Here is a 27,951-nt window from a genome sequence, read left to right on the forward strand (position 1 = left end):
ACTTGGAGACACCCAGGGCGGTGATCTCGGCCGGGTGTGCGTTGTCCTTCCGATCAAAGGCCGTGTGCATAGTTAGCTTGCTCCTGAACACCAGCTGCCGTTCCCACCGGTACCCTGCAGTGCAAAAGTGTGAGACATGACACTCTGAATGGGAAAAGCCGGCATCTGGTGGGGGTGCCCTCAAGAGTTAGGGTGCTAACAGAGCAGCGGCCGCTGCCTGGGCTAAAGGGGGAGAAATCTATCGTGAGGCTGTTCGTGGGCCCGGTCAGAGAGCGCCCCACTTGAAAAGACAAATGCAGAGACGGGGACATGTTCAGTGTAAGAAGACAGAATGCCTCCAATTGAGAACCTAGCCGCTAACTCTCTGAGAGCCAAAGCTACCTGTAAATATGGTTTCATTTATTTCTCTGTAATCAGTAACTTAACTTGTTTGTTTTCAAAAGCTTTCATGATTTGTGAAAGAATGAAGTTTTTGGGTTGAGGTGAAGGTCTTTAAGAAACGCCCAACATACAGCAAACCATTGTGGGACAGGATCTCTAAGTCCATTTTATATAAGAAATTTCAAAGGCCTTCTCTGTGGGTCCCTGAGGCCACAGAGACAGGTGTAGGGAGAACTAGAGCCCACAGCCTCACTCCATCAACACACCACCCACAAGGAGCAAGACACTGACACCAGATTTCAAGTTACCAGGCTTCAATCTGCTGTAATTCCGCACTTCAATGGGGCTGGGGTGAGGGTGGTTAAGGGGACCCTGCAGATGGGCTCTGGTCTGGCCCTCTGAATAGTTCACAAATATGAAGCCGTCCTTCTCATCCAGACTGAGTTGGTCGGACCAGCGCCTGGAGTCATCTGAGCCACTGTCCGTACACCAGACAGCCGCTGCTCGGCAGGAGGCCGCCCGGGGCCTGTGGCTGGTGCTGCTGGGCTGACTGGGCACGTCCTTGGGATCCTGGCTGGTGCTCTGCTCATCTGCTTCTGAATCGCTGCTGTCCTCGTCCTGGGCTTCCTGCCCTGGGTAATGCATGGGGAGAATAGAAAACACCCACACATGTTATGCTTAGACCCAGCTTTGTCCCACTGGTATTTTCCCTCTACCAGTTAAGACCCAACACACATAGCATTTTAAGCTAAGTATAACAATAATAACAACACCACCAGAATTTTCAGCTAGATTACAATAGCAAAAAGGAAAAAAGGAAAAAAAAAAAAAAAAAAGGAATTTCTGAGTTCAAAGAATGCTTTGGCCACAATCCTGAGGTTGGCATTCATGCTCTGCAATCTGGCCAAAACCTGCCTTTGTGAATTTCTCAGTGCCTGCTGCACATTCCCTACCATGGCTCAGCTGGCCCATGCCAACTCTGTTCTCCACGAAATTCTGTTCCCCCTCATGGCCAATGCTGCACGTGCTGCTGGTCCTACAATACCCTGCTACCCCATCTCTCAAGGCAGAGTGGGCATTCTGCTTTTGCTCAAATCTTACCCGGTTCCTGCAGCAGAAAGTAATTCTCACTCTTCGGGACTCCTTGAACAACAGCTGTATGCCCTGCATTTTGGAATTCTCACCCCAAAATATTACTTTTGGGTAATCTTTCTATAAGACAGTGGTCAGCCCCAAGCACAGTGCCTTCCATTTGGCAGTCAGTATAAATGACAATCTAGATGAATCAATTATTGATGAAAGCATAATCTATTGATGTGGGGTTATTCCTTTTTCCCATTGTTATTATGCATTGCCTCAACCCAACTCCCTACTCTCCTGCAAGAGTCTGACATAGAAAAAATTTGTAAGAAATAAATATATAGAATCGAAAAAACCAGAAAGCCAAGAACAAGTGTGCAAGCACCAGCTCGCTATAAGTACACATTTTTTTTAGCAGGACAAATTCCTTGTACTGACACTAGTAGTCTAGTTGGCTAATTTGGGTGATTTTTTTTTTTTTTTCATTTCAATGGCTTATGACTATGAGCTTTAAGGTCTTCAATGACAAACTGTCTTAAAAATGGCTTTCGTTTCCAGCAAACCACTGGCTTGCCTTCCTATTCATCCAGGCAACTGCCTCGAGCCCTGCCACTCCTGTGCTGTCCAAAGTCAACCCTTCCCTGTGGGCTGCTCTCCACACTGCCACTTCTTTCAAGCTCTGTCCACAATATGAATAGGTAAGAGGAAAGAAGACACACCAGTATGTTTCCTTCCTGAATGTGACCTCTTCTACCTCATTATTGATCTCATCCTCTGCTTTTATTCACTTAAACCCTTGTTAAAGGAGACTTCTCCTCGGACTGCTTAATTCAATGTCTAACACAACAGGTAACCCCCAAATACTTACTGAACTGAACTGGATTTAGGTAGAAACTATTTTCAGCTTACAAGGAGAAGTGATTTATGCCTTTCTGATAATAAGCCCTTCTTCTCATATCATCAAACTCATGCAGAATTCTCAGTGTACAAAAACTCAACAAGAAGAAACAATCTGAAGGTCAAAGTTAAAACCCTGTTCCTCTCTGGCAAGTCCATTGTACCAATTGTTCTAAATCAAAGGCGAGGAGGTAATGTCTCTGGAGATTAGCAACCCAAAGCAGATCTCAGTCTGGGTTTATGGCACTGCTTCCAATCATTCTGTATGGCAATCACCCATCTCTGTATTCCTCTGGAAAACCTTAGAGTGTTTCATAAAGAACAAGTAACAGAGTACAGAACACCAAGCTTCAGTCTGAACAAAAACCCTTTTTCAGCAGACCTATGGTGGGGATTCTGGTTGGCCTCCACAAACATGATGCCACCCTGTCATCTATACTGAGCCTGTTAAGTGATGAGCAGAACAGATGTGGGACTGAGGGCCATCTGATTTGTCTACCACTGTGCCCTCCAGATTTGCTTGTATTTTCAGAAGTGAAAGGCCAAGCCTTTGGTTGCTAGCCTCCGGGAAGCTAGCAACTCTATTTACCATGGGATGAGGAAGCCAACCACAGACGCTAGCACACCAAGTACTGCCTGATGAACTGGAGAAATCTTTGTGTGTCTGCCCCATAATCTCACGTGTTCGGTGGCAATCGTGCCTCTGACAGCTACACTCAGCCTTAGGCTACTGGTTTATGCTGTTTGATGAAAGTTGATCCATAGTGACTTTAAACAAACAAAAGAAATATGAAAACCATGGAATAATTAGAGAGTATTTAATACCTATTTGTGCTTCTGGACAGTCTTCCTGCATTTCTAGGACTTCAACAGGCTCAGGAGCTGGTGTTTCAGGAACTTGCAAAAATTCCATTCTCCAAAACTGAATTTAAATAAGTATGAAAATAAAAGTTAAGCAGCTTCAAGAAACAACTTACATGTTACTGGATGAAGACGAATTCTTGGGGTTAAACAGGTATCTTTTATTATTGTGTAAATTTCCCTCTATCTTGAAAAATGTGGGAGAGGACTGTGAACACACAGCACTTCCTGAACTTGGTTCCATGAGTTATTGGTGAGTGTTTCATGGTGGAGGGAAAAGGATGAGGGTCAAGAAGGTTGGAAAAACATGGTTCAACTGAGCACACTTTTATTTCCTACAAAAACCTGAGAGCCTTGTGTGCATACTAACATATACTCTAGATCTCCAAGGAGGCATGTAGTAAGCGGGATCCCCAAATGCCTCGGGTGGAGTCATCTGGAACACTGCTCTGGAGCCAGAAGACATGGGGGGTGCCTGTTGCCTAAGGCACAGGTTGTGGTGTGGCCAGGGCTGACTGCCTCATTGTTCGCTCAGCTAGTGACTGACTACAGGGCTGCAATGATCTGCTCTCTCTGCTTTTACAAAGAACACAAAGGAAATCTCCTGAGAGAGAAAAGCCCAAGTATTTGAAAACACTGTAAAGGAAGACTCTGTGGATTTTGTTCTCTGCAGAAGCCCAACACAAAGAAAACTATGAAAAGGATAAACTAGGACTTAGGTGAAATTATCCAGGATTCTAGATAGGGATCGGACAACATGAGTCCTCTGAAAGCGGTTTCCAGCTCTGTGATTCTCTGTAAAGAAGAGATAGTGCCTGTTTTCCCCACGAAGCCACCTAAGAGGCTGAAAAGCCAATACTTTTGCCATCCACTGTGACAGGGAAATCATGTTTGTGTGGCCTTGGGTCAAGCTGTCTGGTGGTTACTGGCACTAACAGGTTGATGTAGTGGAAAGGAAAGGGGCCGAGTCACTGATGTTGCTTGTGTCTGAGAATGCAGCTGCTGAGGCTTGTCTGAATCTGAGCAAAAGCTGGCTCACTAATACTACAACCTGTTCAGGGGTCTCTCCACCGTGGACAGCTCCAAGAGCTTCTGGTAAACCAGGGCAGCTAACCCCTAGGGTGTTTCCTCACAGAGAACTTACCCGGACCACGCCATCTGAGTGTCCCGTTACTATGACATTCTGTGTGTCCCACTCATTCATCTCCGACACGCAGCAGCAGACGATCTGCTGGCTCCTGCCTGTGAATGTGTTCACGCTCACAATAGGGTTCCCGTTGATGCTCCACACATGGATATACGTGCCAGCACAGGACACGATGTCCCCCTGAGAAGGTAAAACAACCTCTTCACTCTCTTTGCTCCCTTCGTATCACATTCTGGTTTCAGAAGCAAAGTGGATCTTTGGCCTAGCTCTCAAAAAACCTTTTAAGTTCTTCGATGGGTGATGTGGGATTTCTGAGGTAGCCTGGAATTCAGGACTTGCGGACCTAAAAATATACTCCAAACAGAGAAGCTCTTAAAGAATTCACAGGTTGGTGGATGCTGTGGCTCAGGTGTTCTCAGACGGAAAGAAGGGCAAGAGCCCCCTTCCACGCTGTCAGTTTCTGCACCAGGATACTACTGGGTCATGCTTGACTTCGTGGGAAAGCGGCCTGGAGGTGAGGCCCTACTCTTGTGCCTCCCATTGTTTACAAAACCTATTTATATCTTTCATTTAGAGGCAGGAATCCACCTCTGCATAATTTTACAAAATCAGTCCAATCACCAACCCCACAAGGTAGAAAAGAAATCTTTCAGTCCAGATACAGTTATATCTCTCTTCTCAATAAATGAAGATGAAATGTTGACAACACTGTAGCACCTTTTTTACAATTTGTATTCATAGTAAGGGGAGGAGAATGAGGAAAAAAAAAGAAGAAAATTGGAATATAGGTCACTTCTTGGGAAACTGACTCTCTAAGCTGTTAACTCAGGTTTTTGTAAGTTCCAAAGACAGAAAAAGGATAGGCTTTTCCCCTTAAGTTCTACCAGGTAGGGCTCCACCCAACCTGGTGAGAATCCAACTCATTCCTGTTATAGGAATGAAGATGCTTCTGAAGCATCTACTATGTGTCACTTAGTTTGGTGGACACTTCAGACATTCCATTTTATCCTTTCAACAGCCTCAGGTTAGCGATTACCAGTGCCCCTGAAGAAGGGATCAAAGTCAGGTGCAAAGAGCTTAAGCAACCTGCCCATTGTCACAGGATAAAGATTTGAACTCAGTCCTCTCTGCCCCGAAGCTTATGGACCACACCATGCTGCTTCCCTAATCCCTAAGACAGCCTGGATGTCACAATGCCAGGCACCGACTTTAGAAATGACCGGGTGAATTTCAGTACAGTCAACAGGTACATGAGGACCTATCGAAATAGGAAGATGGCCATCAAAAGCAGGAGGAAACTAAAAGCTGAACAGCGGCTTCAACTCAAGAAAGAAGGGAAGGGAGAGCCAAGGGTGGCATGATGAGGAGGCCTGGGGCCTTCCCAAACCACCTTCTGCGTCAGTCTTGCTACTGTTCTCTTCCTTCCTCTGTCTTTCTTCTACCAAGATGGCAAGAACCAAACCAAATCCCAAACAAAAGAGACACTTGGCCAAGTAGTGCTATGTCTACCTCTGATTCAGCCACTGAACCACCTCGGACAATGAGTATTAGCAGCTGTGCTGTAATTAATGGCCTCGGTCTCTCCAAGAGATGAGAAGCTACTGCTCCACTGTGCACTGTGTGAGGCTCTCATCCAGTACTCCAGGGTGCCTCAATTAGAGAGCATTAGAGCAGGTCCTGTGGCTGTGAGGGCTAAGCGTAAGAGGAGCTAAAGGGCAGCTGCAAGGTCGCTTATGCCCAAAATGCAGACTGAAGCCACGCAGACTTGACACTGGCTGCAAAAGATACGACAGAAATAGAAATCTTTTCATGTGTTATTAAGAGATTACAAGAGCACGTAAAAGGGAAAAATCAAACACATCTGTGGTGTTTGCTGCAACTACTGCAATCCACTGCACAATAACAACTGCAATCTGTAGCAGAATAACTTCCCTGAATAACAACTGACTATAAATAAAATTCTCTGTATTAAAGTTAAGAACAACACAAAAACAAAGCCCTCAAAATAGTGCCCTTTAGCATTTCATTCAGAGCAACACTGCCAGATCAGAGCCATTCTGTTGCATTGAGGTTTTCATTAAGCTCTTCAGTACAAGTGTTTGCAGGACCAACCCAAGGTGCTGTTCTAAAAACATCTTAAACCTTTCAAATATACCAAAAAATGAATTTGACTTCTTTTATCCCTGTATGCTCCCCACTCATTGCCAGGTCTGATTGCTCTTACTATTACCAGCCACTCTATGTGCCATTCACTACAACTGAATTGTTTTCTTCTTCTTTGACTACAAGGTATCTGACTAAAAGCATAAGTTAGTATCTTCTGGTGGAAATTAAGGATTTTGCATCCCTCCAAAGAAAAGCTGTCTGTGTGGGTGATGCTATGGTGTGGCTACATGGTGTCACACAAGAAGACACTGGGACAGTACTAAGGATGAGGGAGGGAATGAATACAGCTAAGAAGCAGTGAGGCTGGGGAGTTCTGGTCTGTTTGCAAGACTGATTTGCATATGCGGGCATCACCAACCCATGAATGTGCTAACTTGTCCCTCAGACAAAGGGGCCTCAGTCTTTGCATGCCCACCCTTAGTTTCCCCTGCTTTCCCACACACCTTAGCAAGGACTATACTTTCTGCACCCCACCTTAGGTGGGCTCAGTCTCCGTGGGGGTCTTCTAGGCCAGTGCATTTATTTTATGCTGACTTATTTATTTACATATAAAATATTTATTTTTTGAGAAGAGATAATATCCTCCAGTAAGTTTGGGATAACTTCGAAAATAGTTTCTATAACAATTCTGCTCATTTGGTTACCCAAATGTTACTCTTTTCACCTGACATAATAAATTATCTGAACATATTCCATAAAAAGGTCAACACAACTTTAACATTCCTAACAAATCCTACAAATTCCTTGTTTTTAAAAAAAGCTAGTCTAGAATGTTGTTTTGAACTAAATCTTGCTCATCAAAGTATGCAGCAGTGAATGGATTTTAAGACAAAATTATTTCTGAGTTACAAACTTTAATATCCATTCGCTTTTTGCATAAATCAAGGAACATGTAGTAGCATTTATTTTTATTTTAAAGATTTTATTTATTCATGAGAGACACAGAGAGAGACAGGCAAAGACACAGGCAGAGGGAGAAGCAAGCTCCATGAAGGGAGCCCGATGCAGGACTCCATCCGGAGACTCCAGGATCATGCCCTGAGCCAAAGGCAGACGCTCAACTGCTGAGCCACCCAGGTGTCCCTGTAGTAGCATTTATAAAATGAGTGCCTATCAACTTGGAAAACACTCAGAGTCATTTTTTGTTTACATTAGCCAGAAATACTTGTCTTCCTAACCATAAATCAAGTGGACAACTGACTACTTACTGTTAGTTCATTGATACAAAGAGCAGAAACTGGAGCTCGGTGGCCTCGGAGCTGCGTTAGGAATGATAGTTTGTTCAGATCCCAAATGATGCAGGTTCGGTCACGGGACCCGCTGACGATTATGTGATAGGCTAATGATGCTGTGGCACAGGTGACAGTATCGGTGTGGCCAAGTAAGGCCTATGAAGGAAAACAGAAAAAACCAGGCTGATCACAGTGACTGTACTTCAAGGGGCTCCAGAAGGTCCTGGATGCACTAGGAATGAAAGGAGCGTGTGTGGGGAGCAGCAGCATCTGGAAAGTCTTCCTTTTTTGCTGACAGTCCTTGTATCATCCTACTAGGGGAAGACAGAAGTCTGGAGAGCTCTGGAGGCTCTAACCTCCATCTTTTTTTTTTTTTTTTTTAAGATTTTATTTATTTATTCATGAGAGACACACAGAGAGAGGCAGAGACACAGGCAGAGGGAGAAGCAGGCTCCATGCAGGGAGCTCGATGCGGGACTCGATCCCGGGACCCCAGGATCATGCCCCGGGCCGAAGGCAGGCACTAAACCGCTGAGCCACCCAGGGATCCCCCAACGTTCATCTTTATATCACTTCTTTCCTGGACTTGGGCCAGAATCTTAGAAGGGGGAATGGAAGCTGCAACACAGCTTAGGTTTCTTCATCCTGTTTCTACATGGAGATGCATCCATTATGGCCCTCAAAGTATACAATTTAAACTCTGCATTGATTCTTTTATGCTACTGTCTCCTGTTAGTCTGAGGAACTACAATTGGATGGATCTTTAAAAAACAAATGCGGTGAGGACTGCATAGTTAGGGTACATGGTCCTAGCAAGATAAAGGAAAAGCGTGGTTCTGACGAGTGTGCTGAGCTCCTGTTACTGACCTGGACACATCTATGTCCAAGAGATCCTTCTTCAGACTAGAATAGGAACCTTTTGTCTTTTGCTAGAACATGAAGAGAAACAGGACACTGGAAAATGGTAATGTGGGAGAAGAAGCATTTCAGAGAAGAAGATTCAGATTACTCTTAAAAGTTCCTGACAGTTTAACTATTTATAAATAATGGGTTGGTTTATAGTTTTTTTGTCCTATATAAATCCCTTCTGTATGCTTAGGAAAAACCCCAGGAGGCTGTTTTTAAGTAAGTGCCTTCTACTGAGGGGTTACTGGCAGGTACACTAGGTTCAAAGCCTATTTTCTAAATTGAAAATATTGTTAAGTAAGAGAGTCTGGATCAGCAAACTACAGTATCAACCTTGTATTTGTTCATGTTGGCACTGTATTTTTTTATGTGGTCCATATTTAAACTCAGCAACCAATGAAGTTTTTGGCCCATATACATGACTGGTGGTGTAAGTACAAGGGGGTCCATTCTTTCCACAGATATTTAAGATGCCACTGTCTGAGTTTGGCTTCTAAAGAACTTTGGAGTCACAAAGAACTGAATTCACATCCTGGCTTTACTTCTAAATGTGACTTGGGTTTGTGTCTTCATCTCCTCAAGCAGTGGTATTCTCAGGTATAAACAGGCTTATAAACTACCTCGTAGAATTGTGAGGGTTGGAGTTTTACATTTTAAAACACCCAGCACAGTGTTCTGAACATGATACATGCTCAATATACAACAGATATTATTGTTACATTGTTTTTCAAATCTGTTATCATAAAATACACTTAGATGTGTACTACATAAAAAAAACCCTCACAACTCAAATGTAAAAAAAAGATGGCTTTAATTATAAAAGGTTTCTTGCTTTAGGTAAAACTTTATGCAAGTACATAATAATCAGATGATAAATAAGGAAAGAGAAAAAAATGAATCAAAGAGTTACTAGTTTAGCCAAACAGAAATCACCCAGAAAGATAATTAATAGGAATCAATCACAAGTATAATTTGGCTTGGAAAAATCCAATCTACATACAACACAGTTGATCCTGAACAACATGGCTAGGGGTACTGATCCCTGATTAGTAAAAAATCTGTGTGTAACTTTTGAAACCCCCAAAACTTAATTACTAATAGTCTACTGTTGGCTGGAAGCCTAACCGATAACATAAACAGTTATTTAACAAATATTTTGTATCTATATTGTATACTTATAATAAAGTGAGCAAGAGAAAGAAAATATTAATAAGAATATCAAAAGGAAAAAAAAGAATATCATAAGGAAAAGAAAATACATTTATAGCACTATACTGGATTTATTGAAAAAAAGTCTGTGTATAAGTGGACCAGGTCAGTCCAAACCCATGTTGTTCAAGGCTCAACTGTATTACTTAAATATATTAAAGTGTGTGTGTGTGTATATATATATATATATACACACACACACACACTTGTTCTTGTTTTTAAGATTTATTTATATATATATATATATATATACATATATATATATATATATTTAAGATTTTATTTATTTATTCATGAGAGACACAGAGAGAAAAAGAGGTAGAGACACAGGGACAGGGAAAAGCAAGCCCCATGCAAGGAGCCTGATGTGGGACTTGATCCCGGGACTCCAGATCACGCCCTGGGCCGAAGGCAGGCGCGGAACTGCTGAGCCACCCAGGGATCCCTATTTATTTATTTTAGAGAAAGAGACCACATGTGCACATGTGAGCCGGAGTGGGGAGGGGCAGAAGTGGAGGGAAAGAATCCTGAGGCGGAGCTTGACCCCATGACCTTGATTTCATGACCTGAGCTGAAACCAAGAGTTGGATGCTCAACCGAGCCACCCAAGAACCCATATTAATATATTATCTAAAGACAGCTTGCTTTAGATTTTTTTTATTTATTTATTTATTTATTTATGAGAGAGAGAGAGAGAGAGAAAGGCAGAGACACAGGAGGAAGGAGAAGCAGGCTCCATGCTGGGAGCCTGACGCGGGACTCGATCCCGGGACTCCAGGATCACGCCCTGGGCCAAAGGCAGGTGCTAAACCACTGAGCCACCCAGGATCCCTGTTGCTTTAGATTTTAAAAAAGGCCCAGTTTAGATCATTTTTAGAAATAGTACCATCTGATTTCATTTTTTTCTTACGACCCATTTGTAGCAAAAGAACATACATTTTTTTAATTTTGTCCATGATATCTGAAGCACCTTAGAATTAAGGAAGCTTTGTAGTTTCTCTAGAGCACAGGATGCCAAGACGGGATAGGTCCATCTTCCATTTATTTGGTTACCTGTTTGAGAGTGAGGGTCTTGGCCTTTTCTTTGGAGGTGCCCATCTCCCAGACACAGACAACTGTGCTCGTTCCACCTGTGATGACCAACTTGGGGTTGGGGCAGATTGCACAGAGAATCTGGCCCCACTCAGACAAACATTCGTAAATAGTCACTACCTGTAAAATAAAATAGATGTAAGACACACACCAAGCACACTGAGTGAAGGACAACCCCCACGTAGGTACCTCATAGGCAAATGTCCACATAAATTCTGGACTGGATTCACTCTGGCAACATTTCTGCTGAGGCTCTACCCTGAACTAGCCCTACGGCCTCTAGCGGCAGTTGTGGTAAGAAATCATATTAAAAGGGACTTTGCTCATAGTGGGTATCTCCAGTTTCTTCAGTCCAGAAAAATGATGTTCTGACTGTGTGATGCTGTGTATGATGCAGGGGACAACCTGGTAGAAGGATGTGTTTGCTGTAGCCAGTTAGAGGTGAATGGAGATTACAGTGCTGCTGTTCAACAAGAACGTTAACTAAATAGAATTGTGTCACACAGCGATACACAGACTTGCATAAACTAGATCTCACCTGCCTTCAGGAGGGGATCGGCAGAGGGCTAGCAAAGGAAATTGAACGGTCACACATAGAGCCTCTCCAAGAGCTACTATGGGACTCCACACAGTAGTTGCTGCTGCCTGGGTGACAGGTGACGGGTTTTCCATCAGCCACTTAAAAGTACTGAAATGGTAAGTGGGCCAGACCGTGATCCACCAAAAAGAGGCTCTTTTAAGTTGTCAGAAATGGTGAATACCTGACTGGCTAGGACCTCTCGGAGGAATTCTTTAAGAGGGAAACTGCTAGAGCATAGTGCACAACTTTTCAAAAGAGGCTTATTCTGTAGGAAACATGCCTTGTCCACAACTCCTTCAACCTGATTTGATGCCGTAAAGCTCTCCCTTCTTCGAGTCTCTGGAGGAGCAGCTGATTAGCCCTTGGCCCAGGCTCTTCCCACCCCTTTGAAGCAGGATATCCAAACCACAAAAGAGCAAGATTAAATGAGTGAGCAAGAAACAATGCAAACCTTGTCTGACTCATAGGTTCCCAGCCTGCAGCTCAGGTCTGCATAGCCCCAAGCGAAAGTTTTGTTCCAGGTTGGTGGAATAAGAACTTTATTCTGTTCTACTGCAAGAATGCCTTTATCTGTACACACTATTTGTCCCACAGGCTCTTTAAGTTCTGTAAAAAAAAAAAAAAAAACAAAAAAACATCAACAGAACAGGGACAAGAAAAATGAACCTCATGACCCTATAAGGGATTGTCCTCTCAAATATTCATATGAATCAAGTATCCTGACATGTACATTAGGACAAAATAACCTTAGCCAATGAGCTTGGCTTTTGAGTCTCCACTGGGTGGATGGACTTGGACCCTGACAAGTGTTCTGCAGGGCTTCCTTCCAGCCTTCCTGTCTCTTGACACATGTGGGTTTGGTTCCTAGCAAGTGGCTAGTCTTCTTGATCATTGGACAGCACAGAGTAATCTGGGATGCTCTCCAGAATGCCATATCCAGACCTTCAATTAACCTAAGCCTTCAGCACCTCCCAAATGATATCCAGCCTTAGACTTCCTGAAGGAAGGACATGCTGTCCCTCAAGAGGTCCGACTCCCTGCTCTGCCCCAGAACACTGCTGAACACACCAGTGTTCCATAACCACTACTGGTGGTGAGTGGAGTTGGCACAGGTCAGTTTCTGTAATGAGCCAAAATGGCACGGAGTGCCTACCAAATTAACCAGACTTTGATACTCCAATTTTTGGATTTAACGGTGACAACCTCAAGATGTAGCAATAACATTTTTTCATTCTAAGGGAAAAAAATCCACTTGAGAAAGTACATTTATTTATTTAAGATTTTATTTGGTGCGGGGAGAGAACGGGTGGGGAGCGGCAGAGGGAGAAGCAGGTTCCCTGCTGAGCAGGGAGCCCACTCTGACTGGGGCTTGATCCCAGGACCCAGAGATCATGACCTGAGCCGAAGGCTTGCTTAACCAACTGAGCCACCGAGGTACCTCAAAAAAGTACTTTTAGATAACTCACAACCACATTAGATAAAAGACAGATAGTTTTAGTTTGCATATCAAAAATGTAGTCTTTTTACTGTTATCTCTAAATTGACAGAACACATATAACTGTAGATTACAAAGGTTTTTCTACACATAAAAAGTTGACCTACGAAATTTGGTATATTAGAGTTTTCTCGCTATCTTAGCAGGGAGGAGAAACCTGTTTGGTTCTTCTTGATGAAAAATCCAATAGGCCAAAAATACCCAAACCAACTAAAAGGAAAAGGAGAAAAATCTAACAAGTATTTGGTGATTTATCACAAAAAACACAGCACTTACTACAAATGACACTAATGTTGAAAAACACATTTGCTATTGTTAAGCTGAGATTGTTAACTACTCCCACAAACAAAGGCCGACTTCCTATCACACCTCACCTTTTACTGGTGTTAGAGAAGGCCTCAAGTTGTCCAGGTGATGGAAAAAGATCTTGTCACTTGAGGACCCCGGGGGGGCAGAGGCACCCATACTGTCTCCGTTCAGTCGGCTCCTCACTCGTTTTGGTGGATGAGGTTTCTTAAATAACTAGGATGAAAGAGGTGACACATTTTACAATGAAAGCTAACACTTACTGAGCGCCCTTTTATATGCCAGTAGTTACATTTATATTTCACTTGAGCTTTACAATGACCACTAGGCACTACATTACCACACCTTCCCCTGGAGGAAAGAACTTTTAGGGAGGCTCAGTAGGATGCCAGAGGTCTCCCCCATCTCAGCAAGCAGGGACGGGACCATGAAACTTTTTAAAAGCTTGGGTTATCACCATGCTCTATGCTGTTCTGATTTCGTAACTTTTCAGGAGTAAATCAATCTACTCAAACTATAGTTGACCAACAATTATTTTCCAATGATTTTAAAAAGTAACCAATTCTTTATAGCCAGATACCATTCTGTACCACTGTTGGCAGGCAGACATTCTAACTAAGTTATTTCTGGCTTCAACATGGTCTTTCTCTCTGTGACATCATTTTGGTGTCTTTTAGATGCTACTAATTTGTTCAAAGTATGAACACTATTGCCTTCTTTGTGCATTACAATGCTATAAAGGGGAAAAAAAGAAAATAAAATCTTTGACATCCCTGTTCGGTTCGGTATTACTATAGAACTAAAAAATTATCAATACAGATTTAAGATGATTTTTTCAAATACTATAGATCTCCAAAATAGGCATAGAGCTATTTCTGTTAGTCTGAGGAAGATACTTAGAAAATCTTATGAAAATGAGATTTAAAATGACTAGAAAACCTTCACATTTTGTGAATTTGACATTCTGGATTTCCGAAGAAAAAATGTTTTGTACAGAGAAAGACATTTTAGACACCCAAACATTCAAACACATTGTTCCTATCATATATATATATATATATATATATATATATATAAGGCATAGATCAGGGTTCTGTTATTTTCTCTAAATGACACAGACTCTTCAGTTGCATAAAAAGACCCCCCTACTTTAAAGCATGTTCATAAATGGACATTTGCTGAAAAACTTTTAAGAGGACCTAGGGATAGAGCACCTTGCCAGGCGAGGGTATATAACAATGTATGGATAGGCTGACAGTTAAACCTAGATTTTTCTCTTTTTCTTGAGGATTTTAAAAATTTATTTGAGAGCAAAAGTATGAGTGGCGGTGGGGGAGGGGGGTTGGGGGTGGCAGGCAGAGGGAGAAGCAAACTCCCTGCTAAGCAGGGAGCTCAACGTAGAGCTGGGATCATGACCTGAGCCAAAGGCAGACATTTAACCAATTGAGTCACCCAGGTGTATCTAAACCTAGACTTTCTAGAATGGCATACTTCGAAGGACTCTTATCAGTCACTGGAATGTCTGAGAAATATTCAAACTATAGTTCCCATACTGTCTGCCTCTTAAACTCAAGAAAGTGGGACTAAAATCCTTAGTGCATGTGTCTTGATTTTTTTGTTCAGAATATTTGTGTCTTAAGAGAGTATGAAACAGTTCCTGTGCTTGTAAACCTCAGTAAAAAGGAAAGGTATGACTGAGATTCTTCAGCTGCAATTAAAGGTCATCAATAAGCATTTCACATTAAAAGTAAACACAGTTCCAGGGTGCCAGGGTGGCTCAGTCAGTTAGGCGTCCAACTCGAGTGTTGGCTCAGGTCTCGGTCCAGGATTGTGGGATCAAGCCCTGCATTGGGCTGGGCGTGAAGTCTGCTTGGGGCTCTCTTTCTCCCTCTCCTTCTGCAACTCCCTCTTTAAAAGTAAACATAGCTCCTTGGTTGGGGGGTCAGATTGCACCATGAGTGGTGTGGTTACAGGTTCTCCTGCTGTATGTCATACAAAGATGTGTCCTTGTTCTGAGTGTTCCCAACTATCAACCCTGGAAACCTCCAAGTTGGTTTAATGTACAGAAAGGGAGCCCAGGAGAGAGATCTGAGGCAGGACCAGAGAAGGATAGCTAGGACAAAGTGCAGAGCCTGGGGCACGGAAAAGCAGGTGGTTTGAACGGCCAGCAAAGTGTGTCTTTCCAACAGCACTGGTTACCCCTGGCACATCACACTCTTCTGGTGTGGTCTGGAGGATGGGGAGGAAAGACGGTATAAAGTCTCTAATAGGGGTTTGCTCACTATGAAGTGAGAGATCTACTCCATCTGGGTACTGGGTGGCTATGTTCTTGGTCTTTCTGTTCAGGTTGGAGACAGCAGTTAGAGCAGCTAGTACAGGGCTAATTCTTGCCATTCACATGGCATGCATCTCCTCCAGAGCACTCATCAGACCTGCATCCCTAATCTAATCTACACACCACCATCTGTTCCCTCGACTATTATTAAGAGCTTCCTGGGTGGTATTCTCCTGCTAACTTGGTTCCCCTAGAGTGTGTGCATTTATAAGACTATGGACAGGATGATCTTTAAAACTGAAATAAATATGGGGGCACCTGGCTGGCTCAGTCGGTATAGCACACAACCCTTAATCTAGGGGTTGTAAATTCAAGCCCCATGCTGGATGTAGAGATTACTCAAAAATACTCAAAAATAAAATCTTAAAAAAAAAAAAATCAAAATATGACCATGCTATTTCCTTGTTCAAAGTCAGCACTGGCTTCCTACTCACCTTGGGATGAAACCCCCTCTGGGTGTGCTATGGCCCCCAAGACCCCATCTTCTTTCCTGATTGTGCTCTTCCCATCCTCCCACCAGGTCTTGTGTAGATACACGGAAGCACATTCTGCACTAGTCTGAGGGGAAATTCTCTTTGAACATTTCTATTTACCTAGACTGCAGAAGGGAGGAGAAAGCAATCATCTTGGAACCTACTGAACCTATCGGGTGGTATGGCTCTTCAATGAAAACTTAGCCTAAACTTATTATATTATATGGCCATTCACCATCTATAGCAATATTATTAAAGCTTAAAAAATGAAACTGAAAGCAACAATAAGAATATCCGTACCTGTTTAGGGATCTGACCAAAGTTATTAATAAATCCTATGGTGGCTGTCTCCTTTAGTGGATCATTTATGTTGTAGATATCCACTTGACCCTCATAAAAAAGATGGTGGAAGACATTTACAGCTTCTACTGCAGCAGGGCCTTGCTGTTTATAGCCAAAGATTAAGTCAATCCACTCATGCAGATGGGCACTCACGTAATCACATTCCAAAGCCTGTAATTTCAAAACACATGTTCAGTCACAGGCTGACTTTTATTACTTGCTCAGAAAGCAAAAAGAACTGGTCAGAGATCACAAGGAACTAAGATAACTAAAAATCATAAGAACCATATCTGTAATTTGAACAAATGGGTGATATTTTGCTCAAAGTCCTCTCTTTGTAAGGAAATCCAAATTCAACTGCAAAGGGGGCTCAAAATTCAACTGCAAAGGGGGCTCCCATTACCTCACGGTGGACTCTGATGAATTCCCGTGGGTCCCCTTTTGCCCATGGTGGAAGGATAACATCTCCAAGCTTGGTGCCATTTTGTTTACAGCCTGTGCAATTGGATAAATTAAAGATATAATGAAAGACAGGATAAATAGTAACTTTACATTAAAGTAACAGAGAAATAGTGGGTTAGGTTCATCACCAGAATTATGAGATTTTACCACCAGAAAGGGCCCTCTGAGATCATCTACTCTGGTATTTCCCTAAGTTTGCTCCTTAGAGTGTTCCCTCTCAGATTATTAAGCGTTAGCAAAAATAAGGGGCCCGCCCTGTCAGATGACTTCAGAAATGCTGAGTTACCCAAAGTTAAACATGTTTCCTCCTGCAAGACTCCTCAGAGGCACAGCCCTTCTCTGGGAGGGGTGTTAGGCACAACATTCCTGAAATTTAACTGACCACGGGACTCCTTTGTAATGAAAACTTTTGTGAGGCTACTGTTTTGAGTTTGGAAAAAATGCTCAAGTTCCACCCCCTTAGGTCTGCACATTTGGAAGATCATCAGCAATTTCTCTCAAATCTTTTGTTTGTGTTTTTCCTGAATGCTTAGAACTTGGTGAGTCATCAGCAGTGAACCACTACTGAATTTCTTATCTTTATGTTTTGACAAACTTTTGCCATTCACATGAAGGCTGCTGGAGGAATACCTAATTTCTAAGTCACTGAGATGTTTGAGTGCTCTTTTTGCTAAAGAGGAAATGAAAATATCAACCTTTCAGAAATATTCGCGATACACGTGGTTTCTCCTATTTCTGATTCTTAAACTCTTGAGAGAGCGCTGTAGAACTGACATGTATTATGCCGTAGGGACTCTCATTAAAAAAAATCAAATCTGATATGTAACTTTTTGCTATCAGTATACCATTTAACACAAAAAAACATCTAGAAAAACTATGGGGCTATTGGCAGAAACAAAAAATACAAGGAAGTGATATTTATTCCATAGAAACTGTTAATTTAGTCACAGCTAGATAATCTGAAAAATATTAAAGAAACTGTTTGCTATAAAATCCATCCAAAACAAAACATATTACATGGGACTGGTATCTCAGGAAACAGGTCCTGTCTTTTCATTTTTATGAAGTAAAGATCAAAAAGTCAACCTTAGATTACAGTTTTCCTCAATACAAATCAGATGATCAATGTAAAAAATGATTCTATGAATAGTTATGTTGACTCAGATAAACAGTCGTATTAGAAAATTTCAGAGAAGTTCAAATTGTTCAAATTCTAGAACACAAAGACAGTTTCAAGTGAGGGCCAATAAAAATATTTCCCACAGAAACAATCTTATCCTCATCACTGTTATTTAATGGCTTTACTGACAATGTGATATAAAGTGAGAAAAACAAAAATCAGTTTATTGTTTAAAGGAATGTCTTAACTTGTTGGAAAAAATACCATATGACTTAAGAAAAAAATAAAACAACCAAGTTACTGCCATCTCTCCCTCTCTTTCACACTCTCAGTCCACTCCTCTCAGGCCCAAGTTTTCAATAAGAAGCAAGTAATAATCCCCAGACTTGACATATAATCTACTTTTCAAAAAATATGCTTATAATCCCTAATATTTGTGCTATATAATTTTATTTCACCAGCACTATCTGCAATTTAAAAATTTAAAGGGAACATTCTGTAGTATACTCCTGGTCTGGTTCTGGTACTCTGCAGCTTCCCTGCATGTATACCTATATCCAAGGGTATACAGATAAGAAGACTGGGAGAATGTTACTCATCCCAGAACCAGGAAAAAAAACCCAAGTGCACTTTGTTTCACATCATTTCTATCTTTCCCAGTTAGAGGCCAAACAACGTTTTTGTGTGTGTGTGGTTTTTTTTTCTTGGTAATTGAAATGAAATTTACCTAACCAAATTAACCATTTTAAAGCGAACAATTCAGTGGCATTTAGTACATTCACAATTTTGTGTAGCCATCACCTCTATCTAGCCCTAAAAGATTTTCATCACCTCACAGGGAAATCTTATATCCATTAAACAGTGGTTCCCCATTCCTCCTGCCCTATCTGGGTAACCACTGATCTATGTTCTTTGTCTGTAGATTTATCTATGCTGGATATTCTATAAACAGAATCATAAATTAAGTGATATTTTGTGTCTGGCTTCTTTCACTTAGCATAATGTTTCTGAGATTCATCCATGTTAGAGCGTGTATCAGTAATTCCTACTTCTCCATGGCTAAATAACATTCCACTGTATGTATATTCCACAATTTGTTTATTCATCGGCAGACATGTGGCCTGCTTCTAACACGTGGCTACTGTGCGTAATGTTGCCATGAACAGGTGTGTATATGTACTTGCCTGAGTCCCTGTCTTCAGTTCTTTTGGACAGAAATCTCAGAGTGGAATTGCCAGGTCTTATGGTGATTCTATTTTTAAATTTTAAGAACCCACCAAGCTGTCTTCCACAGCAGCTGAGCCATGGTATACATCCCCACCACCAGTGCATGAAGCTGCTACTCTTTCCACACTCTTTTCAGTTCTTACTTTTTTCCATGGCTGTGGCTTTTTTTCACCACAGCCATCCTAGTGGATGTGAAAGTGGTACCTCACTGTGATTTTCACTGGTACTTGCCTAATGACTAATGATGCTGAGCATCTTTTCATGTGCTTACTGGCCATTTGTATAACTTCTTTGGAGAAATGTCTACTTAGGTCATTGGCCCACTTTTTTTTTTATTGGGTTATCTTTTTGCTGTTGAGTTATAAGAGTTCTTTATATTCTGGATACTAGACCCTTAAGAGATATATCGCTTGCAAATATTTTCTCCCATTCTGTAGGTTTTCTTTTCAGCTTCTTCATAATGCTCTTGGACACAGAAGTGTTACATTTTGATCAAGTCCAAGTCATCTTTTTTGTTGTTGATGCCTGTGAATGCATCAGCAAACAGAAGATCAGTAAGATTTAGATTTAACCCTATGTTTTCTTGTAAGAGTTTTACAGCTTTAGCTTTTTTTTTTTTTTTTTCCTTTATGGCTTTAGCTCTTACATGCAAATAGTGTTTTTTAAAGTGTGTGATTTCATGGAAGGAAGATTTATTATGAAGCTGAGCATGACAAAAATACATGACCCTTTTTAAATTTACTTATTTAAAACTGGGTAATTTAGTGAGGTTTGTAAGTGGTCTGGGCTAAAACATTTTTGCAACGTATGTTATTATAACTGATCTAGTGTTTCTGGAAGAATGGGGCTCTTTCTGTACCTCTCCATATTTTTCTCTTTGAAAGTAGTATCCCCAGAGAAGAGAGTAGCATTTTCCAAATGTGAATTATAAGTGAACACATAAAACACTAAATGTGCATCCATATTCAAATACTGTGTATGCATTTGTCGTTTTTCCCTGTTCACCATCTATTCTATTCCTTTAAGGAGCCATCACTCAATCCAACTCCAAGGTCTACAACTTGGTATTTTTAGTTTCTCAAAAGTTAGCTCTAGGTCCGATCACAGGTGATGAGACTGTTTCAGGTCTTTTGTGAGAGCTATTGAGAGAGTCTTATTATCTTTCCCATTATACCTGGAGCAATAATTTCACAAAGTTAGAACTGCCAATGGACAATTAAAAATCATTTAAAACTAGTTTTAAAAAGAAAAATCCTCAGATGTATTGGATATGAACATTTCCCTGAATTTTCTATTAACAAAACTTCGAGGTAGTACAGTATGTTGAACTCTTAAATATGATATGATATGAAATATTAAAAATATATGAAAATAGAAGAATGTCTGGCAGGAATATTCTAAAGTGGAAACAATGGAATTTTGATGTTGAAAAAGAAATACTCAGAAACCTAGATCAGCAAACTATGTTCCAAGAAACTGTAGCCGAAATCAAATCTATTTCCCGTAACTGGATTATATAAAGAAAGCAGAGTACTGACGAAATTTCTCTACTTCTTAGAACTATTGATTTGTTTGTTTTTCTAGATAATACTACTCTAACAGGATAGAGAAGAGGAATTAAAGTTATTCTAAAATTCTAATTTTAAAACATATTAGCATGCAAGCTGAGAATGCCTCAGGCAATACATAAGATTAAAGCAATACATGAAAAATGTGGCTATATCATTTTTGGCTATTAACTTCAACCTTAATAATTTTGAAATATATTGTCACCTCACCTTTGTTTTTATTGAAGTCACAATATTCTGACCATTAAATGTAATCTTTGTTAGTTTTTAAATTTTCCCAAGATTCCACATTTGAAACAGCTATTTTGGGCATAAATCTATTTTTCCATTTACACCCACACACAGTAAATAATATCTGCTGAAACCACAAGGAAGTCCTTTCCTGTCAGTGTGTACTGCAGACAATATATAGGAAAGTTTCATTTCTATTGGTCTTTTCCAGGTTAATGTTCCTAAGACAGTGCCACAACTGTACATACCTAGATCAAAGTTGTTGGAATTGAACAGGAATTCTGGTAAGTAAAAAAACTCTGGGATAAGTTCTTTTACGTCTGCCATATTGTGCTTTGATGCTGAATACCAGGCCTCACGCACACTGTGGAACATCCGGTCAGCCAGGTCAAAGTGGCCTCCCTGTGGGCAAAATGAGAAGACACTGCTCTGTTAGAGAGCCGTCCCTACCTCATGGCTTCTGTCAAGCTCACTGGCTTGAAAAAATAAAATAAATACATTTGGTCACAATTCAAATTTCCCATCATCCTAGACCAAACACAATTTTAAGATTTTCTTTATTTATTCACGAGACACACACACACACACACACACACACACACACACACACACACAGAGGCAGGCTCTATGCAGGGAGCCCGAAGCGGGACTGGATCCCAGGACTCCCGGATCATGCCCTGGGCCGGAGGCAAATGCTAAACCGCTGAGTCACCCAGGGATCCCCACACACACAATTTTAAAAATCACAAAAAGAAAATTAGTCTCATTCTTTTGGGGGTGCTTCTTAAAAGGAGTGCTTCATAATTGTGCTTAATGAATGTATATTTTGTAATCAAAGTGAAATCCAAATACAAAGACTTTTAGAAGTCATTTAAAAATTAGTTTTTAGTGAGAGGGCAAGAGTGTAAGGAAATATGAATTCTTCCACAGTTTGATGATGCTCCTAAAAATAAGATTCTAATGTGGCCATCTACAGTTGGAAACATTCAAGTTAAATATATGTTTGATTGATATTTTAAATTAACATGACATTCAAGTTCTCACACTTCTAAGAATTAGGTGAAAAATTAGGAAAGTAGGGCGGGGCAAGCTGGAGGAGGAGTAGGGTCCCCAAGTCACCTGTCCCCACCAAATTACCTAGATAACCTTCAAATCATCCTGAAAATCTATGAATTCGGCCTGAGATTTAAAGAGAGAACAGCTGGAATGCTACAGTGAGAAGAGGTCGCGCTTCTAACAAGGTAGGAAGACGGAAAATAAATAATTAGACAGAGAGATAGATAGATAAATAAAATAAATAAAAAAGAATCAAGTGGGGGAGGGCTGCTGTCAGGAGCCCTGCTAAGGCCTGGCGGCAAAAGCCTCTTGACAGGAAAGCCCAGTCCCGGAGAAGCAGGAACTTTTAAAAATCTGCACCAGATTCTTCCCGGAGGGAAAGGCACTCGCAGGGAACTCGGGCAGGATCCCAGGAGGGGCGGTGGAGCCCCCAGGTTCCTGGGGTCACTAGGAGAGGAAGTGTGCCTGGGGGAGAGCGCGCCACACACCGCGGGCTGAGTTCAGTAAAGGGCTGGAGCAGGCGCCGGGTGGGCCCGGGGAGCAACTCAGGCGGGGACTCCGCGCAGAGGGGCCTGCGCGGCCCAGGAGCGCGATTCCAGCAGCGCAGACTCCAGAGCTCAGGGTGCCGGGGACACAGCCAGGATCCTGCGCTCTCCCCGGGACAGGCGGAGGCAGGGAGGGCATAGGACAGAGAGGACGCTCCTGCCGCCGGGTGCCTCCAGCTGTGCAGATCGGCGCCCCCGTCCCCGGAGCATCCAGGTCCCTGGGGACTGGGAGCTGCGGTAGTTACTGCGGGAGCAGACTCCAGGGCTGGAGAGGTGACCGCCTTAGGGATGGTGTTCCTCTTGGTGTCATCCTGTGCCTGGAGAGGCGGGGCTGCCAGGGAACAGGGGCCTCAGCATAAACAGCTCGCACTGAGCTGTGCACCTGGCAGGGGGTGGGCAGCTCCCCCAGGTGCACACACGTGAGAATCAACACAGCAGGCCCCTCCCCCAGAAGACCAGCTGGAAGGACAGGGGAAGAGCAAGTTCTTGGCCAAGCAAGAACTTGGATGGAAAGCTCCAGGGGAAGTCGAGGGATTTACAGTATATAGAACCAGAGGATGCCCCTCCTTGTTTTTTATTTTTTCTCTTCCTTTTTCCAGTACAACTCATTTTTAGCCACTCTGCACTGAGCAAAATGACTAGAAAGAACTCACCACAAAGAAAGAAACTGTACTCTCTGCCACAGAGTTACAGAATTTGGATTACAATTCTATGTCAGAAAGCCAATTCAGAAGCACAATTACGAAGCTACTGGTGGCTCTGGAAAAAAGCAAAAGGATTCAAGAGATTTCATGACTGCAGAATTAAGATCTAATCAGGCCAAACTTAAAATCAATTAAATGAGATGCAATCCAAACTGGAGGTCCTAAAGACAAGGGTTAATGAGGTAGAAGAAAGAGTGAGTGACATAGAAGACAAGTTGATGGCAAGGAAGGAAGCAGAGGAAAGAAGAGAAAAACAATGAAAAGACCATGAAGAAAGGTTAAGGGAAATAAATGACAGCCTTAGAAGGAAAAATCTATGTTTAATTGGGGTTTCAGAGGGCGCCAAAAGGGACAGAGGTCCAAAAGTGTATTTGAACAAATCATAGCTGAGAACTTCCCTAACTTGGGGAGGGAAACAGGCATTCAGATCTAGGAGATAGAGAGATCGCCCCTAAAATCAATAAAAGCCGTTCAACACCCCGACATCTAATAGTGAAACTTGCGAATTCCAAAGATAAAGAGAAAATCCTTAGCGCAGCAAGAGACAAGAGATCCCTAATTTATATGGGGAGAAATATTAGATTAACAGTAGACCTCTCCACAGAGACCTGGCAGGCCAGAAAGGGCTGGCAGGACATACTCAAGGTCCTAAATGAGAAGAACATGCAACCAAGAATATTTTATGCAGCAAGGCTCTCGTTCAGAATAGGAGGAGAGATAAAGGGCTTCCAAGATAAGCAGAAACTGAAAGAATAACTGACCACCAAACCAGCTCTGTAAAATATATTAAGGGGGACTCTGTAAAAGAAAGAGGACGCCTAAAGAAATATAACCCACAAAAACAGGAATGGAATAGGTATTACGATGACACTAAATTCCTGTCTTTTAATAGTAACTCTGAACGTGAATGGGCTTAATGATCCCATCAAATGGTGCAGGGTTTCAGACTGGATAAAAAAGCAAGGTCCATCTATTTGCTGTCTACAAGAGATTCATTTTAGACCTAAGGACACCTACAGCCTGAAAATGGAAGGTTGGAGAACCATTTACCATTCAAACAGTCCTCAAAAGAAAACAGAGGTAGCAATCCGCATATCAGATAAATTAAAGTTTATCCCAAAGACTATAGTAGGAGATGACGAGGGATACTATATCATACTTAAAGGATCTATCCAACAAGAGGACTTAACAATCCTCAATATATATGCCCCGAATGTGGGAGCTGCCAAGTCTATCAATCAATTAATAACCAAAGTTAAGACATAATTAGATAATAATACACTTATGCTGGGAGACTTTAACACGGTGCTTTCTACAAATAACAGATCTTCTAAGCACACCATCTCCAAAGAAATGAGAGCTTTAAATGATACATTGGGCCAGATGGATTTCACAGATATTTACAGAACTTTACATCCAAACGCAACTGAATACACATTCTTCTCAAGTGCACATGGAACTTTCTCCAGAATAGACCATATACTGGGTCACAAACCAGGTCTTAACCCATACCAAAAGACTGGGATTGTCCCCTGCATATTTTCAGACCATAATGCTTTGAAACTAGAACTCAATCACAAGAAGAAATTTGGAAGAAATTCAAACATGTGGAGGTTAAAGGCCATCGTGCTTAAAAATGAAAGGGTCAACCAGGAAATTAGAGAAGAATTAAAAAGATTCATGGAAACTAATAAGAAAGAAGATACAACCATTCAAAATCTTTGGGATACAGCAAAAACAGTCCTGAGAGGGAAATACATTGCAATACAAGCATCCCTCAAAAAACTGTAAAAAAACCCAAATACACAAGCTAACCTTGTACCTAAAGGAACTGGAGAAAGAACAGCAAATAAAACCTACACCCAGCAGAAGAAGAGAGTTAATAAAGATTCGAGCAGAACTCAATGAAATAGAGACCAGAAGAACCATGGAACAGATCAACAAAACCAGGAGTTGGTTCTCTGAAAGAATTATTAAGATAGATAGACCATTAGCCAGTCTTATTAAAAACAAAAGAGAAAAGACTCTAATTAATAAAATCACAAATGAAAAAGGCGAGATCACAGCCAACCAAGGAAATACAAACTATTTTAAAACCATATTATGAGCAGATATACACCAATAAATTAGGCAATCTAGAAGAAATGGACACATTTCTGGAAAGCCACAAACTACCAAAACTAGAATAAGAAGAAATAGAAAATCTCAATAGGCTGATAACCAGGGAGGAAATTGAAGCAGTCATCAAAAACCTCCCAAGTCACAAAAGTCCAAGGCCAGATGGCTTCCCAGGGGAATTCTATCAAACTTTTGGAGAGGAAACCATACCTATTTTACTAAAGCTGTTCCAAAAGATAGAAAGGGATGGAATACTCCCAAACTCATTCTATGAGGCCAGCATCACCCTAATTCCAAAACCAGACAGACCCCCCAAAAAGGAGAATTATAGACCAATATCCCTGATGTACACAGATGCAAAAATTTTCAACAAGATATTAGCCAGTAGGATCCAACAGTACATTAAGAAGATTATTCACCATGACCAAGTAGGATTTATTCCTGGGATGCAAGGCTGGTTCAACACTCGTAAAGCAATCAATGTGATAGATCATATCAACAAGAGGAAAAAACAAGAACCATATGATCCTCTCAATAGATACAGAGAAAGCATTTGACAAAATACAGCATCCATTCCTGATCAAAACTCTTCAGAGTGTAGGGATAGACGGAACATTCCTTAGCATCTTAAAAGCCATCTACGAAAAGCCCACAGCAAATATTCTCAATGAGGAAACACTGGGAGCCTTTCCCCTAAGATCAGGAACATGACAAGGATGTCCACTCTCACCACTGCTATTCAACCTAGTACTAGAAGTCCTAGCCTCAGCAATCAGGCAACAAAAAGAAATAAAAGTCATTCAAATTGGCAAAGAAGAAGTCAAACTCTCCCTCTTTGCAGATGACATGATACAGTACATAGAAAACCCAAAAGACTCCAGCCCAAGATTGCTAGAACTCATACAGCAATTTGGCAGTGTGGCAGGATACAAAATCAATGCCCAGAAGTCAGTGGCATTTCTATACACTCACAATGAGACTGAAGAAAGAGAAATTAAGGAGTCCATCCCATTTACCATTGTACCCAAAAGCATAAAATACCTAGGAATAAAACTAACCAAAGAGGTAAAGGATCTATACTCTAAAAACTACAGAACACTTCTGAAAGAAATTGAGGAAGACACAAAGAGATGGAAAAATATTCCATGCTCATGGATTGGCAGAATTAATATTGTGAAAATGTCAATGCTACCCAGGGCAATTTACACATTTAATGGGATCCCTATCAAAACACCATGGACTTTCTTCAGACAGTTGGAACAAATCATCTTAAGATTTGTGTGGAATCAGAAAAGACCCTGAATAGCTAGGGGGAATATTGAAAAAGAAAATCAGAGCTGGGGGCATCACAATGCCAGATATCAGGTTGTACTACAAAGCTGTGATCATCAACACAATGTGGTACTGGCACAAAAACAGACACATAGATCAATGGAACAGAACAGAGAACCCAGAAATGGGCCCTCAACTCTATGGTCAACTAATATTCGACAAAGCAGGGAAAACTATCCACTGGAAAAAGGACAGTCTCTTCAATAAATGGTGCTGGGAAAATTGGTCAGGCATGTTAAGAAGAATGAAACTAGACCATTCTCTTACACCATACACAAAGATAAACTCAAAATGGATGAAAGATCTAAATATGAGACAAGAATCTATCAAAATCCTAGAGGAGAACACAGGCAACACCTTTTTTGAACTTGGCCACAGCAACTTCTTGCAAGATATATCTATGAAGGCAAGGGAAACAAAAGCAAAATGAATTATTGGGACTTAAGATAAAAAACTTCTGCACAGCAAAAGATACAGTCCAGAAATATAAAAGACAACCTACAGAACGGGAGAAGATATTTGCAAATGACCTATCAGACAAAGGGCTAGTATCCAAGATCTATAAAGAACTTATTAAACTCAACACCAAAGAAACAAACAATCCAATCATGAAATGGGCAAAAGACATGAATAGAAATTTCACAGAGGAGGACATAGACACGGCCAACAAGCACATGAGAAAATGCTCCGCATTCCTTGCCATCAAGGAAATACAAATCACAACCACAATGAGATACCACCTCACACCAGTGAGAATGGTGAAAATTAACAAGACAGGAAACAACAAATGTTGGGAGGATGTGGAGAAAGGGAAACCCTCTTGCACTGTTGGTGGGAATGTGAACTGGTGCAGCCACTCTGGAAAACTGTGTGGAGGTTCCTCAAAGAGTTAAAAATGGAGCTACCCCCTATGACCCAGCAATTGCACTGCCAGGAATTTACACCAAAGACACAGATGCAGTGAAACACCGGGACACCTGCACCCCAATGTTTCTAGCAGCAATGTCCACAATAGCCAAACTGTGGAAGGAGCCTCAGTGTCCATCGAAAGATGAATGGATAAAGAATATGTGGTCTATATACACA

The 27,951-nt window shown here is 41.4% G+C and overlaps 1 protein-coding gene across 8 annotated transcripts in view; it reads right to left on the reverse strand.

Annotated features, from left to right (window-relative positions):
• WDFY3 (WD repeat and FYVE domain containing 3) overlaps window positions 1-27,951 on the reverse strand; it is a 235,135-nt gene that overhangs the window by 7,379 nt on the left and 199,805 nt on the right. For all 8 annotated transcript variants that reach the window (XM_077882767.1, XM_077882766.1, XM_077882763.1 and 5 more), the window contains 11 exons: window positions 21,359-21,512; window positions 16,906-16,997; window positions 16,461-16,673; window positions 13,421-13,568; window positions 12,003-12,157; window positions 10,933-11,091; window positions 7,741-7,920; window positions 4,364-4,546; window positions 3,184-3,280; window positions 690-1,013; window positions 3-114 (listed from right to left, as the gene is read on the reverse strand). In XM_077882767.1, the coding sequence (XP_077738893.1) occupies window positions 3-114; window positions 690-1,013; window positions 3,184-3,280; window positions 4,364-4,546; window positions 7,741-7,920; window positions 10,933-11,091; window positions 12,003-12,157; window positions 13,421-13,568; window positions 16,461-16,673; window positions 16,906-16,997; window positions 21,359-21,512 (1,817 nt within the window). The remainder of the gene's footprint in view (window positions 1-2; window positions 115-689; window positions 1,014-3,183; window positions 3,281-4,363; window positions 4,547-7,740; window positions 7,921-10,932; window positions 11,092-12,002; window positions 12,158-13,420; window positions 13,569-16,460; window positions 16,674-16,905; window positions 16,998-21,358; window positions 21,513-27,951) is intronic.

Source organism: Canis aureus, chromosome 33 (genome assembly GCF_053574225.1).
Source record: "Canis aureus isolate CA01 chromosome 33, VMU_Caureus_v.1.0, whole genome shotgun sequence".
Lineage (NCBI taxonomy): Eukaryota > Metazoa > Chordata > Mammalia > Carnivora > Canidae > Canis > Canis aureus.